We start from the raw sequence: 17,895 nt of genomic DNA, 5'->3' as shown, positions 1-17,895 counted from the left end.
AAATCTTCCGAGCGGAAAAGTGGAGGTGCCGGCTGCCACGAGACCTTAAGGACGGAGGAGGACGACAGTATCAACGGTAACCTCATCATCACCAAAAGGTCACATTTAACGCAGAGAGGCGGTCGCGCAGAAGAAATTCTTCCATAGTGTATGTAGGCCATCCCATCCATAGCAATAGCTGAGTGAGCAACGCTTTTTTCGGCGTAGTTCGGGGCTACCCGCTTGACTTCCAACGCAGATACACATTCGACCGTGAACGGCACATTGTATAATAATTGCCAGTAGAGCTTTATTCACATCGAGCCGCCACGCACGCACTTCCGGAGTGACGCTTGTATTTGGGTTTCTGATGTTGCAAAAGACGTCGCATATACGGCAGCATCCGTTTTTCTTTGGATCATTGCCATGATATTAAGAGTCCCTTATATACATCGTCCCAGCAAAAGCAGACGCTTCAAAAAGAAACAGGGAGTCCAACGGTCCTAATCAACGTCCATCCTACACCATAACTCTTGTCGTCCCGCCCAACTCCAGAGTATCGGCACTATCCGGCCTCCTAGCCGTGGCCGCACTTAACCAGCACCCACCAAACGCCGGGCCGGGATGGAAGATAGCCAGGAGGCCGCTTGCTAAAATGATAAGCATTCCTTCTAGCACCATAAATAGAGGCTCATTGTTCGCTAGCTCGCTGTCGAAGCCACCGGCAAGCTCGGCGACGCGGTAGATGGAGCGGATGAAGATGAGGATGGTGGAGATTGCAAGGGCTGATGAACAAAGTCAGAAGATGCATACCCAACCAAATGCGATAAACGGATGCAACCACTCACCGATCTCAAACCGCCTGAATGCGGCCGTATTTCTGATCCCGACAAACATATCCGCCGCATCCCCGCTTTCAACCCGCTTATCAGCCCCGCGACGAGCCCTCCAATCGACCTCCGCCCAGAGTCCCAAAAACAGCGCCAAGCTCGCCACCTGGAAAGCGAGACCCGCCATCATGATATTCAGGCCCGTTTTGCCCTGGTCGGGGTTGGACTCACTTCCCGAGGCCATCGCGCCCCCCGCGGACTGCAGGATGAGGGCCGTAAGATCGCACGCGATGAAGAGAACTGTGTAGGTGGGCGGGCGAAGGCGGGAGTGGTGGGCGCCGCGGATGGTGATGATGCGAGAGAGGGTGAGGTAGATCGACGCGGAGAGGAGTGCTGGGGCGAGCGTGAGTGGGATGAGGGAGCTGTGTTGCAAACATCATGTCACACATCAGTGAAATGCTATCAAACCGAGGTCCAGGCCGAACATATTACTCTCCACCAGAAAACTTACATCAACACCGTATTGAAGTTGAACGGATCATTTCGCATCATCAACCGACCGGCATACCCCACCATCTCCCCAAAAATCCCGAGCACCACTCCGACCATGAACGTCCACGTGCGGTACCGGATGCCCATGAACGTATGGGCGAGCAGGAGAATGCCGAAGAAGATGAGATACAAGATGTTGCCAGATAGGACGGGCAAGTAGTTGATGACGGCTTCGTGGGGACATGTCTCGATAGTGCAGTTGGCGGGGACTTCGTGCGGCATCTTTGAATGTCGGCGGAACTTTGCGTGGTTTGTTGGTAGTAGGGAGGTATGTGTGCGCCGATGCTTGATGGGTTGCTTGAGATCGCATGGGGAAGGACGCCGCCGCCCTCTTTTTAAAGTCATTCTGCTTGATGTACTATCCCCATCTCAACGTTCGTAGACGCCTAGCCTACGGTCCCTACACTGTCTTCTCCACCTTGCAGACGACTCCAGCTACTCGACAACGAAGCTGCAGGACTATTAGGAACCCTGCCAAGACGTCAACTCTCCTGCCACGCTTCTACCGAGACATCGAAAAGGAAAGAAAGTCTTCCCCCCTATCGCGCCATAGCTGGATCTTCAACCCGAAATCCGAGAAAAAACGCAGAAACCAAGAAATCTACGCAGCGTCCCTGATGCGGTCAAGAGCAGGCTGAGCGATGCGGGGCGTGCCAGATGCGGCGTTTGCGAGCCACCAGCGATGCCGCATAAGACTGTGGAGCGGTCGTTTCGGCGGGCGGCTACAGTACGGTTCAGGTGGTGCGTTGCATCCATCCCCGCAACGTCGAAGTTCACGATGCCGATCCAACTTTGCCACAGTGAAAGGAGCTTTCCCTCCGAATTCCGAGTCTTTCACATGCCTGAAGATGTTAGGTTGATGCCGAGACACGGAGACACGGACACCCTTGAACTTTCGGCGATGTGCCAAGCATCTGCCTGTGCTCGAAGGAGGATCGCCGACCGCCAAGACTGAGCAAAACGACAGCATTGACGGGACGGTTGACAGCGGATTGTCGCGACTCCCGACCAACGGTTGCACAGCCACACGCCCACTGGCGATAAGCGACGCTCAAGACCGACGAGGCATCTTCATTCAACATCCCCGCGTAAGCGTTCTGTTTCAATGTCGTTGCAAGCGGCCCCGAGAGTCTGCATCGTTGGTGCAGGGCCTTGCGGCCTTGCCACCCTCAAGGCCTTCAAAGACTATCCTCACACTCGCTCCTGGGATGTCGTCGCATTCGAGGCAAAAACTGACGTCGGCGGAGTTTGGTACGTGGAACACCTCGGAATCCACTCATCTCCCCACGCTCACTACCACTGGCGGCTAAACCACTCTTTCACTCACTGGCTTTGTTTAGGGTCCCTGACCCACATCCTCCCGTTCCGCCGTCCCATTCCGGTGAAGCGAGCGGCAACATCCCATCCTCACCCATCTATGATTCTCTAACAACCAACTTGCCCCACCATATCATGGCCTTCTACACGCACGCGTTCCCAGACACCGAGATTCCACTCTTCCCACCGCATCAGGTTGTTAGGAAGTACATTCGGGATTATGCCGAGCGCTTCGACCTGCTGCGGTATGTGCGCTTTGGGACACGTGTCACAAAGGCGAGGTTTGTTGAGGAGCCCCGCGGATGGAGGGTGAGGAGTAGGGAGGAGAATGGGTGTTCTGGGACAAGAAATGGAGATGCAGATGGAGAGGGGGAGGGAGAGTTCTTCGACTATCTCCTTGTGTGCGCGGGTCACTACAACCACCCGCGGACCCCGGCTTGGGAAGGCCTGCCGAAGTGGGAGAACAAGAGGAGACGGGTCATCCACTCCATCTACTACCGGAACCCGGACCCATATAAAGGCCAAACTGTTTTGGTCGTTGGAGATGGGCCATCGGCACGGGACATCAGTGCCGAACTTGAGCCCGTAGCAAAGCAGATTCATCGGTCCTTTCCTTGCCCACCTCCACCGACTGCAGGGCATGACGGTATGTACAATACCCCCGTCCTCCATTCGCGCATATCCCGTTTCGATCCCGTCACAGGACACGTACGATTTGAGGACGGTTCCGTCGCGGAGGATGTGGACACAGTGCTCGCCGCGACGGGTTACGAGTTTGTCTACGACTTCTTGAGGCACCGGGCACTCCCTGCGCTGCAATGGCACATGGTACCAACGATAGATCCACAGGCGTACGCGGATGTGAAAGCCAATGCGGAGTCACAACCAGTGCCCGCATACGACGGACAGCGAGGTGGGATGGTGGGAGGGAAGCCTGAAGAAGCCGCGCATGATCATCCCAGCGATCTGCACGACCCATCACCACCACCATCACCTCCACGGATCTTATTTCTCGGCGCCCCTAGCAAGGTGGCTCCTTTCCCGCTGTTCGAGGTGCAAGCGATCGCTGCGACCCGCATGCTGGCCGGCAAGTTTGACTATGCGCATCCTTCAGCGTCATCAGCCGAATCAGCATTGCAATCAATAGGAACGGCATCATCGTTACCAACGACGGCCACCTACGATTTCAGGCGCGCAACGACGACTCACGTTCTCGACGACAAGCAGTGGGCGTTCTGCGATGCTCTCGCCCAAGCCAGCGGGGTGTTCCCTGAGCAGTGGAGCGTGCGGGCGTGGGTACCGCCGCTGTACGCCGTCAAGGCGAGTCTGAGGGAGGCGGCGCGGTTTGTTGGAAAACAGTGGAAGGAGCAGCAGGAGCAGGCAGGCATGCAGGCGGCGTAGATGTAGTATCACTCACTATACCTTGATCGGATTGAAGTGTATCATGGCCTAGTAGGCGTAGTGTAGATGCGCCAAATAAACCCGCACGTGACTCTAAGTGAGATGCGCAGGCGAGACGCGCTTGGAAGGGGATCGCTTCACATCAATCTGATCTCACAAAAAGGCGCAACAACAGTTGGGAAAGAGACCTCGGGGTGCAGGAAAACAGCATTCCCACACATCGCTCAGAATCGACATTACAAGATGTCCGCTTCCGTGCTGTTGGTTGGCTCCGGCGGCCGTGAGCACGCCATCGCCTTGTCTCTCGCGAAGTCTCCGAAGGTCAAGACGGTGTTCGTCGCCCCAGGTATGCACCAGAGAGCGTCCCAACCAGTCACAAAATCTTGAAAAGGCATGCTGAGGCCTTGTCTCTATTTGAAAGGCAACGGAGGCACGGATACTATCCCCGGCGGCAAAGTCAAAAACGTCAACGTCTCCTATGGCTCCACTTTCGAAGAACTCGTCAAATTCGCCGTGGAGAACAACGTTGCACTCGTTGTACCAGGCCCAGAACAGCCCCTGGTCGACGGCATTCAGGGCGCCTTCAAGAAGGTCGGGATTCCATGCTTTGGGCCCTCGAAGGAAGCAGCTCGCCTGGAAGGCTCGAAAGCATTCTCGAAAGATTTCATGAAGAAGCACAGCATCCCGACCGCCGCCTACGAGGTGTTCACCGACTTCAATCGCGCCAAAGCGTACGTGGAATCCCAGCCGCACAACCTCGTCATCAAAGCGTCTGGCCTCGCCGCAGGCAAGGGAGTTCTGCTGCCTGAAACGAAAGAGGAGGCTTTGGACGCGTTGAAGACGATTCTCATTGACCGAGTGTTTGGCGAGGCCGGAGCAGAGGTTGTGATTGAGGAGCGCTTGACGGGCGAGGAAGTCAGTGTGTTGACGTTCTCCGACGGATACACCGTTGTGACGATGCCGGCCGCCCAGGACCACAAACGCGCGTTTGATGGCGATAAGGGTCCCAACACTGGTGGGATGGGAGCATATGCGCCAGCACCCGTCTTCACGCCTGAACTCGCTGCTCAGGTGCAGAAAACGGTATTCCAGCCCACTATCGATGGAATGAGGCGTGATGGTCACCCTTTCATCGGTGTACTTTATGCTGGGTTCATGTTGACGCCTAACGGCCCAAAAGTCCTCGAGTACAATGCTCGGTTTGGCGACCCGGAGACGCAGGTCATCCTTCCTCTCCTAGACGATTCGTCCGATCTGTTCGAGATTATGCTCGCGGCGGCAGAAGGACGTCTGGACTCTGTAAAGATCAACTTCAAGAAGGCGTCAGCTGCCACCGTCGTGCTTGCGTCAAAAGGGTACCCCGGCGCCTACGAGAAGGGAGCCACCATCACAATCAACCAAGGGTCCAGCGAAGGAATAGTGTTCCACGCCGGAACACAGTCGAGCAATGGAACACTGAAAACGTCGGGCGGGCGCGTCATTGCCGTGACAGGTGTCGCCGCCGACCTGAAGCAAGCTCTATCACAAGCGTACGCGCTCATCGAGAAGGTCAAGTTTGACGGTGCCCAGTATCGCAAAGATATCGGCCACCGCGCGCTCTCCTCCGCATCACAGAAGTCGGAAGGTGGTGCCACCTACGCCGCTGCTGGTGTGGACATTGATGCCGGTAACGACCTGGTAGAGCTGATCAAACCGCTTGTGAAGGCCACCAAGAGGTCCGGAGCGGATGCTGATCTCGGCGGCTTCGGAGGCTTGTTTGACTTGAAGGCTGCTGGGTACTCGGATCCAGTCCTGGTGTCTGGCACTGACGGAGTTGGCACAAAGCTGAAGATTGCTCAGAGTGTTGGAAAGCACGACACCATCGGTATGTCGCTCGAAAGCCACGATGTCACATAGCGAATTTGGCTGACATGTACCGTTATGCAGGTATCGACTTGGTCGCCATGAACGTCAACGATGTCATTGTACAAGGTGCAGAACCGCTCTTCTTTCTCGACTACTACGCAAGCAGCAAGCTCGAAGTGAACGTCGCTCGGGATGTCATTGCCGGTATTGCGGCAGGGTGCAAAGAGGCAGGCTGTGCTTTGGTCGGTGGCGAAACCGCTGAGATGCCTGGGATCTACGAACACGGTACGTAATGTAGTGGGCTCCACATGCCTCACCCATTTCATATTGCAGAAGCTCACTCGCATCCGATCCGGGAAACAGGCGACTACGACCTCGCCGGCTTCGTCGTCGGCGCCGTCGAGCGCAACGACGTTCTCCCCGTTTTCGACAGCGTCAAACCAGGCGACATCGTCCTCGGCCTCGCCTCCTCCGGTGTGCACTCTAACGGCTTCTCCCTCGTCCGCCACGTCGTTGCCCGCGCAAAAGTCGACTACACCACCCCGTGCCCGTTCACCCCCCCACAAGCAGGCCAAACGCTGGGCGAGGCCCTCCTCACTCCCACACGGATCTATGTCAAGCAATTGCTCCCCGCCGTTCGACGGAAGTTGATCAAGGCGATGGCGCATATCACTGGGGGCGGGTTCCCGGATAACATTCCACGAGCGTTGCCGGACTCGGTGGGTGTGGAGATTGATGCAAAGACGTGGCCATTACCGCCTATGTTCAAGTGGTTGAAGAAGGCGGGCAATATCGCTGATGGTACGTAGCACTCTTTGAAAGAACATACATAGTCACCCAACCGATCATTGGTGATCATAAATCCATCTAACGTCCTTCCCTTCTGTGCACAGCGGAACTCGCCCGCACATTCAACTGCGGAATCGGCATGATCCTCATCGTCGCACCCGAGAACGTCGCAGAAGTCACCACACTTCTGAACCAGGCCAACGAAGAGGTGTACAACATCGGAACCATCGTGAAGAGGCAGGGTTCTGAAGAGCAGGTCCGTTTGACGGGCACTGAACAGGCCTGGGCTGTGTAAGGCCATACTTCCAAACTGCGCTGGAGGCCCATCTAATCATTGGGTAGTGCCCCGCGGGAGGTCGAGCGCACTTGCACACTTCGGTATTCCCTACCCACTCTGCCACGTTGGCCGTCTCCCCCATCTTCTTGCGATCCCTCAACTGCAGCTAGCACAGTCAACTCAGATCCAACCCACACCGTATGTGCCAGCTACGATAGTCTTATCAGATCTTCGTAGAACAGCTATTTCGAATCAATGAGATATTTTTTCCATGCCATCTTTCCTTTTGTCCGCGCATTGCCATTAAGTCGAATATGTACTGTACATACATGTACTGGGGCCCTTACAAACTTTGATTTTCATTCGCTCCAATACTATACGATACACTACGGTGGTAACTACATGCACACGGCGCAGATAAACATATTACAGGTACTATACACGTACGGAAATAAGGATTGACGCAGGACGAGAAGAACGCCGAATTTGAAGACACATCCAAAAAAAAAGTAGCCCGGGCAGTGAGCCCGTATATGATACGCAAAAGATGCAAGAGCAGGGGAAATATTGATCCCTCGCATCGAGCACGCCGTCTCTTCTGGCTTCCGAGATGGGACGACCGAGGAGCGTGGCAAGGCAGAGAAAATTTCGCGTTCGCCGAATAGCAATAGGTGAGGTGTTCGACCCCCGATTTCCATCTCACCCCAACAATCCCCCCAGACTCTTCACGCCCTCCGCCAGAACAGCCCTCCGTCGCCGCGTAGCCGCCACCTCCTGCTCAGTCCGCTGTCGCGCAGCAGCCGCTTTCCGAGGCTCTAGATCGGAATTGTAGTACTCGTATCGATAATGGTGGTGATCGCCATACGCGTCGCCATCATCATGGTGGTAATCATTATGACAGTCCAGACCGTCGTCGTCGCTGTCGTCGTCGTCTAGGAGCGGGTATCGCCGTTCGGGCATCTGGAAGGAGCGGAAGTTGCGGATGATGGCGGCGGTGCGGCGGGCGCGTTTGAGGTTGACGAGACGTTGGGGTGAGTGGTGCGGGTGTGATGATTGTTTGACGGTGGCAGGTGATGAAGACTGACTGGGGGTCGTCGTCGCAACCACGTGAGACGACGCCAGCGGCACCGACCTTCCTGCTTCTGATGCGGACGTAGGCAGCGCGGGGTCCTTGCGTTCTGATTTCGGAGGCGAGGCAGCAGTGACGACGGAGGACAAGAACGTTGTGTCTGTCGGTTTGAACAAGGGAGAGAGCGGGGGTACAGCGGGCAACAACCCGGGGGCAGACTCGGTCTGGTTCGGGGGTGTCCGTGGCCGGGACTTCGATCGCGAGCGACTGCTACGGTGGCGTGGCGGGCCTGTGAGGAACGCGTCCTTGTTCTGTTTCTGTTGCTGTTGGATGCGCCCGTGACGTTGATGGTCCGACCCAGACGACTCGGATGACGAGCCGGGGCCAACGAAAGGCTCGAAAAACCATCCGACCTCATCAACGTACGCTAGGTCGCTGAGGAAGAGGCCGAAGAAAGGCACAGCACACAGCGACTTCTCCTGTGGCTCGTCTTCATCTTCGTGAGCCGCATCCGGATTCGTCCAAGATAACATGTCCGCTCGTCTCATCCGCCGTGTAGGCTTTGTGGTTGACGACGCACCCACCGCGGGTCTTTTGCCTTTGGTGTCGACGCGCGCCTTCCGACGATCAGGGCGCTCAGACCACCAAGTATCCCAATCCAGAACCACCTCCTTAGCGCACGTCTCTTGCACCTCCCTCAGCTTTGCGAATTTGGCCCGGGCGGGGTCGGCAAACTCGAGGAGCTTAGTGAAGGCCTGGCGAGTGGACTCGGGAACATGATGCCATACATTGACAACGCCGTCCTTTCCAGCCTCCTTAGACGATGCGCCACCGTGTCCCAAGCTCGCAGACGAGGCCTTCTTCGCAACAGTCGGCGGTGCCTTGTTGCCACCACCGCTACCGCCATGGATCCCCAACGGCAACGTATCGTAAGCGAATTTGTACGAATCGACACCTGGTCCCTCGCCGCCCTGCAGCGGCCACACTGATTGCACGGCCAACACAAAGGCTAGCCCCGTAGACCAATTCCTCCACCGCGCCGCGATCCTCGCCATCTCCACCACCCGCTCCAGCATCGCCGCTTTTCCCTGCGCGCCTCCCTCACACTTGCTGAGCTCGCGGGCTACCCACCAGCATGTCGCGTTGAACCTATCGACCACTCTCCAGACGTCCGGAACAGTCTTGAATCCCGCGCTGGATCTGACTTTCCAGCTCTGCGTGAGGAGAAGGTGCGGCCAATCGACCTGCAGGATGTACTGCTGCTCGATGTGCGTAAAATGCTGAGCGAGAGCATGAGGCGGGTAGTCGACAAGGAAAGACCGATGTATAGATTGTGCGCCAGGGTGCGGCGGGTCGGGAAGAGAGGGCGTAGGCGTGTTCGAGCGACTTCCTGCCATGTGCAGCGACAATTGCGACGATTTCGGAGAAAGATGACTGCCCTCCGATGGCGGTGGATCTAGGATTGTCGCCCGATGTCCATGCTTTCGGAAGATCCATGACTTCCATGTCCGGCTTTGTTGACCCGGCACGGTAGACGACGCCGCCGTGACCTGCGATGATACCCCGGAGCGGATGGTATCCACCGACGGCCTAACTTCCGGGAAGAACATGTACGGTTGCGATCGGGCGTCGGGTGAGTCGATTCTTCCAACAGAGGGAGCCGGCGAACTCTTGCCGCCCGCCGCGTAGATGACGCTTTCTGCACTATTATTCGGCGGGCTGCGATTACTTCCCGTATCACTCCCCTTGATCCTGTTGACATAAAGCGTGGGCTCCGTTTGATCCCCATGCCACCTCCGTCGGTGCGACGTGTCGCTGTGTCCGCCAGACCGGGTCTCATCGTCTGAATGATTGTGCCGGTGGGAACTGCGAGAAGGTGCGCCAGACCTGTGATGTTTACTTCGACTCCTCAAACGATCGCGGCTCCTGCTCCGCATGCGCCGTTGCTCTTTCCTCACAACCAGAAGGTCCTGCAATGCACGCACTTGTGCCGCCACGTTCTCCTCCTCACCCGCATCCGACCGCGTCTGTCGATTCGTTGACCCATTGGCAAGGTTTGGATGCGATTCAAGCTTCGTCTTCAGGAACGTGTTCAGCGAAGCCCTCAGCGTCCGCGACGGTGCGAAATCAACATCATACTGCAAATCCACCCAGTATTCCAACAGCATCAGCGTTTTCACCAGCACGAGGCGCCGTCTCCCTTCCTGTGTCCCCGAACCGCTCCACATGCCTCTGAGACACCACACCACTCGTTGCAGGAGCAGACTCATCAGCGACTTTGCGCTCATAAAGACCCGGTAAGTGATAAAGAAATCTACTACGAAATCCGGGGGAGCATCCGTGGTGAGGTACTCGACCAATTTGACAGGCGTTGCCGCTACAAGGTGTTTGGTAACATTGTGTTTTCCGGTGTCGATGACATACTCAAAGACGGCGTTGTGTGGGCCAGAGGGTTCGTCAAAGGGACTAGGAGTCGAATCTTCTTCGGGATATGGGTTTTCAGCGGCCGTGTGGTAAGAGGTTGACGATTCCTGACCATTGTCGAGCGATGAAATCTTTGCAGCCAAGGACGCCAGGGGAGAGGATGGCCCCGCCCGTGACCCGCTATTTGCTGCTACACCACCCGCTGGCGCACGGGTTGCGGTATTCACGATACTAGCCTTGTGACCCTCATCCAAATTTCGTATCGGCGAGCCTGGCACCACTGAGACCTGTTTGAGATGCTGCCCCGGGTTCACGATCACATGCGACATGTCCGGCACCAGATCGCCGAATGTCAATAGGGAAGAATTGGCAGACATATAGCCAGGATCGCTGGCCGTCTTCGCGGGGGATGAAATTCCAGGCTGTTTCGCGCTTGTGTAAGTAAGAGATGACGATGATGGAAGGGTGAGGGTGGTAAGCTTCCGAGGCGATGACGCCGGTGTGCTGGTTTCGAACGACCCGACGCCTGATACAGCCGAGTCTGTGGTTGGGAAACGTTCTTTTCCGTGTCTATCCCAGCTGAGGTCACGAGGATTCGAAGAAGGGGTGGGCGTCGAGCGATTCGTTGCGTCGTGTTCCCAGGACACGTCTTCACGGCCCTGGATGTTGGCGACCTGCACAGTTGGCGAGGTTGCGACAATGTCGGCACCTGTCGGGTCGATCTCAATATGGATCCGATTGTCCTCGCCCACTGTTACCTGGAACTTGAAGTTGTTTCGCGGAGCTCCACTCGGTAGCGGTGAGGTTGGCGACCGCACGCTTTGACTTCCTGAAGGCGCATCCTTATGTGTTCGGACCGACAAGGAGTTCGGAGCAGGGGTAGGCGTGCTTTGACTTGTCCGAGTATGTCGCTCAGACATGGCATCCAACATCGACACCCATCCTTCCAGTCGCTCGATGATAGCCTCCCATGTTCTCGCATCACTCGGACCCGCGTGTTTGCTTCCATTCCTAGGCGGCGGGATAGGTGCAGCATTCGAGGCGCCGCCAGCTGTAGGTCGTGCCGGGAAATATGAGCCCTCCGCCGCAGGTGGAATGCCCATAGGCGTGTAAAACACATCTTCGTCCGCTGCTTTCGGACTCTGCTGGGTCTCAGCTCTCTTCACTGCAGATTCCGGATTTCTCCCCAATGTTCGCATGGCGTCATACCCGTCTATCAGCTCGTTAATGCTCAACGTGGGGGACGACGTATTCTCCGAATTCCCGCCTTTGCTCTGCGCCGGAGACTCGGGATCCTGAGGCGATTCGACCTCTATTGTAGACGATCTCACCGCGGCGCCTTCCTCCGCATCAACATCCGTGAAATCCGTCATCGACCCATCAGTTGCGGACACGTAGCCATCCTCCGGAACGGGCAACGCTGGTAATGGCGGCAGGTCAGCGGCAAAAGCCAAAACGGGCGATGTTGGCGAAGTAGAGGAGTTATCCGTCCTCCGATCCGGCGAGACGCTCTTCAACTTATAGGGATTATGCTGGCGCCACGCCTCCCGCAGGTCCTCTATCGATTTCGGTGAATATGTGTAGTTGCGTAATGGCGAGTTCTTATAGCGGTTGGTGTTGGTTCGTTTGAGCGTCGTGACTTTCGGCGTCGGGGTTGCTAATGAGGGGCGAGAAGCGGTAGGTGAAGGTGGTGTTGTGGTGTCGGGGCGAGCGTTGAGCCAGTCCGTCAAGATCTCGACGGACTGCGTTTTGCGATGTGCGGGCACAAAGTCGCTCGAGTTGTTGGAAAGAGGGAGGAAGGTGTCTGAGTAGGCTCGTTCTTCCTGCACGCTGCCCTGTACTGACGACCGGTATGGTGTCTGCCGACGGTCCATTGTCGCTGGGTGTTCCAATGGTATTGCGGTCTATGGTGATTGGACTGACGCGCCTTGTCGTCTGCGGAAGCCGTACTGTATATGTAAGTTGATCTCGACTCTCCACGACAGGGCTTGGAAGGGCTTGACTATGTAAGGGTAGTGGCCGCGGGTTTGAAGGGTGGCTCTCGGATGCTGGCGGAAGGGATCTTGGTCGCAGACTAGTATTTGCGGTATAACTTTGGGCCCGACAAGACGGCACTAGCGAGTTGTGACGGCTAGTGACGCGGTGCGCTTTCGCAAGGTGGGAGGTGTGAAAGGAAAGCAACAGCGGCAGTTCTGTGACCTCCGAACGAGAGTTGGCTGAGACTCAAAGTGAGGAAGTGTGAAGCGAAAGCGGGCGAGGCGGGGCGGGAGGGAAAGTGGCGACGAGAGAGGCGGACAGACAGGGCTTGCTCGCCGCGCTTTTGTCGTGAAGGCTCTCTTCTGGCAGAAGACAACCGGCCCAGGATCCATGGAACACAGCCGGAAAGACTCGCAGGAGGAAGGATTTCCAGCTTGACCCTCTCTTTGGGACAGACGCTCCCGGCAGGCGCAGTCTCTCGCAAAACCTCCCAGAATTGTGGAGGCGGCAACAATGGTGTGACCGATCGACAGGGGGCCGTCATGACGTGGACACACACACAAAACACACAACAGTCCTTTGCGACCTTCACTGGCCGCACCATTTGCACGGACTACGGAAATCTGAGTGTCCACAGGCCAGACTGCACATGTGTCATGAAGCCAGACTGAACTTTCTCATACGATATCATCTCGAGTCTCCTGGCAGCGGTACTGCAGCCATATGCAAAACGGCATGCCATGTCTGCACAAAACTTCAGACACGCAGATCCCTCCAGCGCCGCCAGTTCCGCCGCCGGGCCGCCCCCGCCCCGCGCCAGGGTCCTGTGCATTTGTCGAAGTGTCACCTATGGCCTTGGCACACTGATGATGGGTGTCCGTGCGCGTCTTACCGTGGAGGCTGCACTCCAAGTGTCAAGCCATATGTAAAGAAGACTTCGTTGTACGTTGTACGATGAAGGAATACAAGTTGCCATCATCGGCGACGCCTCAGGCAGAGGTACAATGATGTGGATGGCAGATAACCACCACGGAAAATGGAATGGGGTGAAAATTCTAGACTACCGGTTACGGGAGAATGCGTCTGGTCTGCGGCCATCGCCAAACACCACCGAGCGCACAATCGAGACGAAATTCTTGGTGCTTAGGACGTCCCGATTGTGCACTTTCATCCGTAGTCGTAGTGGTCGTCTTCCAGGAATCTCAAATGGCGTCCAGTCTTGGTTGATACATTCGGGGTTGGGGCAACCCACCAATCCATGGACGAATTCCATTCTTCCCTTTCGAGCTTGCCACGGCCGAGGTGACAGCCGGCGTTGGATGTTTTTCCTCACACGCCCGTGGCAGTGTGGGCACACGGACGACGTTCGATACTCATCCAGCAAGTAGCATGGAATGCCGTTTCTCGCAAAGAGTGTGCGGAATCTGTTCCATGATGAGTTAGCATAATGATACATAAAAAACAATGATGGTCACTCACCCTTTGGTCTTTGATGACTCCTGAAAGCGCATGGTTTTTCCAGCGTCACTCCAATCACCCAAGATGACCGAAAAATGCTTTCCATACAGGCGTCGCATGTTTTTGATGAGCTTGCTCTCAGACTTTTGCCGCAGTGAGAACACCTTGAATCTGCGAGCGACGTGAATCTCATCCTGGTAAAACTCATCCAGGGCGGGATCTGGGATATAGATGTCAGCCCACGTGTTACCAAATTTGAAGACAATGCATGATACATCATACCCGCATGTACGTGATCCACAATGAACGCTGAGAACGCCTCGATGTTCATGCTCTTGTGCGATGGAATATGTGATTCCATCTCAGCGATGCCGGCATTGATCTTTCGCTCTCTCATGTCTCTTTGAAAGTACCGAGACTTTGTCTCGACCGCCCGTTGATTGGATGTGTATCTGATATGGGGTGGTGAATTGTGAGGACGCTGCAACGGAATGTCGCCGCAACGGGGATGGCGGAGACGGGGGGCTGGCGGGCGGAGACGGGGGGCTGGCGGGTGGAGACGGGGGGCTGGCGGGTGGAGACGGGGGGCTGGCGGGTGGAGACGGGGGGCTGGCGGGTGGAGACGGGGGGCTGGCGGGTGGAGACGGGGGGCTGGCGGGCGGAGACGGGGGTGGGGGGGGGGGTAGCGGGGACAGCAGGGCAGTAGTAATCAACTGAAACGTACCTAAATGGCCGCTCCTTCTTGATGTCTCGACAGAACAAGAGGTCACGCTTGCCCGGATCAATGCTGACGATGTTTGGAGCCTCCCGTAGTTCGGCGATGTGGTGCTGAAAATACAGCTGCTTGACTTCTTCCCGCATTTGGGCCTTGCTGCGCTTCCGGGCCCAATGCCCATACTTGAGCCCTGGCTTCTTGAAGTGGATGGTAGCGGAATACCCGTTTGTGCTGATTGATCCATCAAATTTAAGACCAAGCTTCTTTCGATGCTTGAAGACCTTGTCCTGCAATCCGTCATTCAGCGACGTGAGGTGAGTGAAATAAGCGCAGAGGGATAGAGACTTACATTCACGTTGATAAACTGCCCCCACAGCTCCCGCTTGCGTTCATCGGTGAATTTCCCCATGCGACTTCGGCTCAAGCCCAGGATATGAGTGCCTAGGATCAGCGTGTCGATCCGAACAGATGACTGGATTCGAGATTTGCGCAGCGGGATAGCCGAAAACAGCCGCATTCCACGGCGCTCATAGAGGCGTGAGAGCTCACAATAGGCACCTGTGATGAGGCGAGGCAGGTGCGGACCATGATTAGACAAAAGAGGAAGCGGGGGGGGGGGGGGGGCGGAAATATACTAACTCACCTAAATATGGCATTGCGTCCACCGCAAGGCTGTACGCAAGCGGCTCATCCTGGGGAGGAAACAGAGCCCATAGCTCGTCGAGGACAGTCCGCTCAAGTCGTGTGAGCCGGGCAAACTCCTCTTCGGTTGGAAACTCCTCAAACGTCGCGTATTTTGTAAATTGACGGAACCGCTGATAATACCGTCTCCGCTGCGCTCGGTTGACTCCGGCTCTACGGAGATGCAGTACGACTTGTTTCAAACCAAGCCTTTCATTGACGTAGCGCAGAAGCATTTGAATGAAATGCTCTTGTACGTTGACTTTGAGGTTTGTGAAGATGCTCGTAGCCGTGTACGCTGCGGTCTGTTGGCAATTTCGCATGCGGATGGGGGCGAATCCGTGAACATCACAGTAGTCTTGAACCCGTGGACGCAACTCTTGCGCGATGACCGGATTGCCATTGTAGCCTGGATTGTTGAGCAGCTCAAACATCACACCGATGTGCCTGTCGGTGATGTCCGGGAAATCGTGTAGAGGACGGTCAGCTGTGGCGGGCATTGCGGTCAGGGCATTGTTTCATGGGAAATATACAGTGCAGTGTACCCCAAAAACTCACCAAGGTAGTACTTGAGAAAGAAGGTGGTGTGGCGCGCAAGGATGTGAACATTGCCGATGAATGCTGTCAGGTGCTCCCTTTGCTCCCTTTGAGCTTGATTATGGATGATTCGGTGAAGCGAAACCTTGGTGCTGGCGTGTGTTTGCGAGCGGGGTCGTTGAGGGGGTGGTGGTGGCGGGGGTTCATACACCAGGGGTCCACCCGGTGTGCTGGGAAAAAGGAACGGGATGGGAGCGGGGAGGTTCAACGGACGCTGCAGGCCCCTGTCCACGGGTGAAAGCCCTTGCTGCTGTTGCTGCTGCTGCTGCCCGTCTTCATCGCCGGAACTCTCGCCGGAACTCTCGCTAACCATGTCTGCAATTGCTTGGGGCAAGTGGCGTTGGACAGACGGTGGGAACTCGAATCGCGGGGGTTGTTGCAATGGTGTCTGCACAGCGGCTGGCAGATTTATGGGCAGCCGCGGGGTAGCCGGAGTAACCTTCCTCCTCTTCCGCCGTGGTGTGGTGGCTCCGGTAAAGAAGCCACACCACAGGTGCCCCTGGAGCGACATGATTGGCTGTGCTGTGCCTGTGCTGTGCTGTGCGTGCTAGAGATGAGGTGCTGCAGGTGATTGCCGCGATGGCTGTGTGTCAAAGAGCTCACGTCAGTGCTGTGGTAATGAGGCTGAGAGCGGTGAGGAATTGCGGCTGCTACCTGGTGGCGGCTGAAGGTGAAAGCGGGGAGGCCTACTGCTCACAATTGCGTTGGGAGGGAAGGTGGTTGGGAAGGAGGGCTCCTTTTAGGCCGCGCGTCAAGGCCGAGCGTGAAGGCTGTAGGCATGGTGAGTGGCATTCGTCCTGCGCTAACGTGGCTTCACACGCGTTAGCACCCACGCCCGCGCTAACGTCACGAGTCCAGCGCTAACGTATGTGCCTGTGGTTGCTACTGTGCCTGTGGTATAGGAACGACATTCAACATGGAAGCACGCAGAGCTCAACTTCTCACCCAGCTCCATGAGCTGCAGCTCTGCAGGAAAATGGTCGTCGAGCAGAAGGTGGCGCATGCGGGCGAGCTCAACGACCTCCGTCAGAAACGTCAGCAACTGCGCGATGCCGTGACAACGAGTCGTATCCGGCAGCTTCAGGATCAGGTCGAGCTTGTCCTCACGTTCACAGAGCATCTTGAATCGTCTGTGGGCACGATTCAGGCCGCCGTGGACGATCTCGCTATCAAGACCGGGAAGTTGATTCAACAAGTAGCCCGTCTCGTTACCGACACCCACGAAAGCTCAATCCGAAGGACGATCGCCATCAACATAGAGTACGAATTGAAGCGGGCCTTTCTGGCGGTAGATACCACTTCCTACTGGGAAGAAGATGACATTCTGGAGATGTCTATCGGGCAAGCCCGTGAGATAGCTCGGACACATGATAGGGAAAAGGGCTGATAGGATCTGCAAGGAGTGGTTTCCGGATGCTCAGCTGTCACAACGCACTTTCGCCGAGACGATGCAGCTTCTGAAAGTTGCGAGTTCCGACGTTCACCCGGCTGAAGACATAGAGGGAAATCGAATGACTCTGGCTGTGGCTACCGCCTTGTTGGAGTCTGAATTCGAAGCGCCGAGCAACTCGCGACAGGCTGGGAAACAATGGGAGGAGGAGAACAAGAAGACCGCAATCTATTACCTGAACAAACTGGCTCAGATTCGGGAGATGGAGAAGAGCGACAGGTTGCTCTATAGGTCTTCCGCGCCTCACTTACCTTTTCCTATTGGACCAGTGGGTGGTGGGGACAACCGCAACTAGCGCTATACTCGAACTTCCTGAAGCGAACAAGAAGGGGAGAAATCGGCGGCCGGTTACAATTGAGCGATCAGAGAGGGAGCGGCAGAGACTCGGATGGTTGGGTCTCGGTGACGGCCATTTGCCCCGAGCCTGAAGAGTTAAGAAACATTTTAGATATCTATGAAGCAAGAAGAGGACATGTTGCAACAGTTGATGGGGTTCATTGGAGGCGGGGACCCTCCCCCGGCACCCGTCACCGC

At 56.2% G+C, this 17,895-nt stretch overlaps 6 protein-coding genes across 6 annotated transcripts; 3 read left to right on the top strand and 3 right to left on the bottom strand.

The window, feature by feature from the left end:
• Nucleotides 1-498: 498 nt before the first annotated feature.
• EV422DRAFT_565132 (RTA1 like protein-domain-containing protein) lies at nucleotides 499-1,583 on the bottom strand (the record flags this gene model as incomplete). Its single annotated transcript, XM_053072269.1, has 3 exons — nucleotides 499-764; nucleotides 828-1,231; nucleotides 1,321-1,583. 3 exons carry the CDS (start codon nucleotides 1,581-1,583, stop codon nucleotides 499-501), a joined length of 933 nt encoding a protein of 310 aa, XP_052928326.1.
• An 847-nt stretch (nucleotides 1,584-2,430) lies between these two features.
• Nucleotides 2,431-4,242, top strand: EV422DRAFT_618104 (uncharacterized protein). The gene is made up of 2 exons (XM_053074027.1): nucleotides 2,431-2,612; nucleotides 2,702-4,242. Exons 1-2 carry the CDS (start codon nucleotides 2,467-2,469, stop codon nucleotides 4,077-4,079), a joined length of 1,524 nt encoding a protein of 507 aa, XP_052928325.1. The 5' UTR covers nucleotides 2,431-2,466; the 3' UTR covers nucleotides 4,080-4,242.
• An 80-nt stretch (nucleotides 4,243-4,322) lies between these two features.
• On the top strand, nucleotides 4,323-7,008 carry EV422DRAFT_565130 (phosphoribosylglycinamide synthetase; the record flags this gene model as incomplete). The annotated part of the gene is made up of 5 exons (XM_053072268.1): nucleotides 4,323-4,425; nucleotides 4,501-5,943; nucleotides 6,006-6,209; nucleotides 6,288-6,725; nucleotides 6,818-7,008. The coding sequence occupies 5 exons, from the start codon at nucleotides 4,323-4,325 to the stop codon at nucleotides 7,006-7,008; spliced, it is 2,379 nt and encodes a 792-aa protein (XP_052928324.1).
• Nucleotides 7,009-7,689: 681 nt separating this feature from the next.
• On the bottom strand, nucleotides 7,690-12,357 carry EV422DRAFT_565129 (uncharacterized protein; the record flags this gene model as incomplete). The annotated part of the gene is made up of 1 exon (XM_053072267.1): nucleotides 7,690-12,357. One exon carries the CDS (start codon nucleotides 12,355-12,357, stop codon nucleotides 7,690-7,692), a length of 4,668 nt encoding a protein of 1,555 aa, XP_052928323.1.
• A 935-nt stretch (nucleotides 12,358-13,292) lies between these two features.
• EV422DRAFT_320470 (uncharacterized protein) lies at nucleotides 13,293-15,979 on the bottom strand. The gene is made up of 7 exons (XM_053066276.1): nucleotides 15,873-15,979; nucleotides 15,277-15,761; nucleotides 14,983-15,191; nucleotides 14,643-14,920; nucleotides 14,201-14,370; nucleotides 13,940-14,138; nucleotides 13,293-13,884 (listed from the first exon to the last, which is right to left on the bottom strand). The coding sequence occupies exons 2-7, from the start codon at nucleotides 15,746-15,748 to the stop codon at nucleotides 13,521-13,523; spliced, it is 1,692 nt and encodes a 563-aa protein (XP_052928322.1). The 5' UTR covers nucleotides 15,749-15,761; nucleotides 15,873-15,979; the 3' UTR covers nucleotides 13,293-13,520.
• Nucleotides 15,980-16,827: 848 nt separating this feature from the next.
• EV422DRAFT_565127 (uncharacterized protein) lies at nucleotides 16,828-17,656 on the top strand (the record flags this gene model as incomplete). Its single annotated transcript, XM_053072266.1, has 2 exons — nucleotides 16,828-17,199; nucleotides 17,312-17,656. The coding sequence occupies 2 exons, from the start codon at nucleotides 16,828-16,830 to the stop codon at nucleotides 17,654-17,656; spliced, it is 717 nt and encodes a 238-aa protein (XP_052928321.1).
• Between the last annotated feature and the right edge of the window lie 239 nt (nucleotides 17,657-17,895).

The sequence above is a fragment of the Fimicolochytrium jonesii genome, assembly GCF_025526975.1.
Source record: "Fimicolochytrium jonesii strain JEL569 chromosome Unknown EV422scaffold_4, whole genome shotgun sequence".
Taxonomy (NCBI): domain Eukaryota; kingdom Fungi; phylum Chytridiomycota; class Chytridiomycetes; order Spizellomycetales; family Powellomycetaceae; genus Fimicolochytrium; species Fimicolochytrium jonesii.
This window is presented reverse-complemented; position numbering and strand designations above follow the sequence as displayed.

Coding starts and splice junctions, on each gene's coding strand:
- EV422DRAFT_618104 (XM_053074027.1), top strand. CDS start 2,467: ATGTCGTTGCAAGCGGCCCCGAGAGTCTGCATCGTTGGTGCAGGGCCT. Junction 2,613..2,701: donor ACTGACGTCGGCGGAGTTTG/GTACGTGGAACA, acceptor GGCTTTGTTTAG/GGTCCCTGACCCACATCCTC.
- EV422DRAFT_320470 (XM_053066276.1), bottom strand. CDS start 15,748: ATGTTTGAGCTGCTCAACAATCCAGGCTACAATGGCAATCCGGTCATC. Junction 15,192..15,276: donor GGACGCAATGCCATATTTAG/GTGAGTTAGTAT, acceptor GCCTCATCACAG/GTGCCTATTGTGAGCTCTCA. Junction 14,139..14,200: donor TGTGGATCACGTACATGCGG/GTATGATGTATC, acceptor TCTATATCCCAG/ATCCCGCCCTGGATGAGTTT.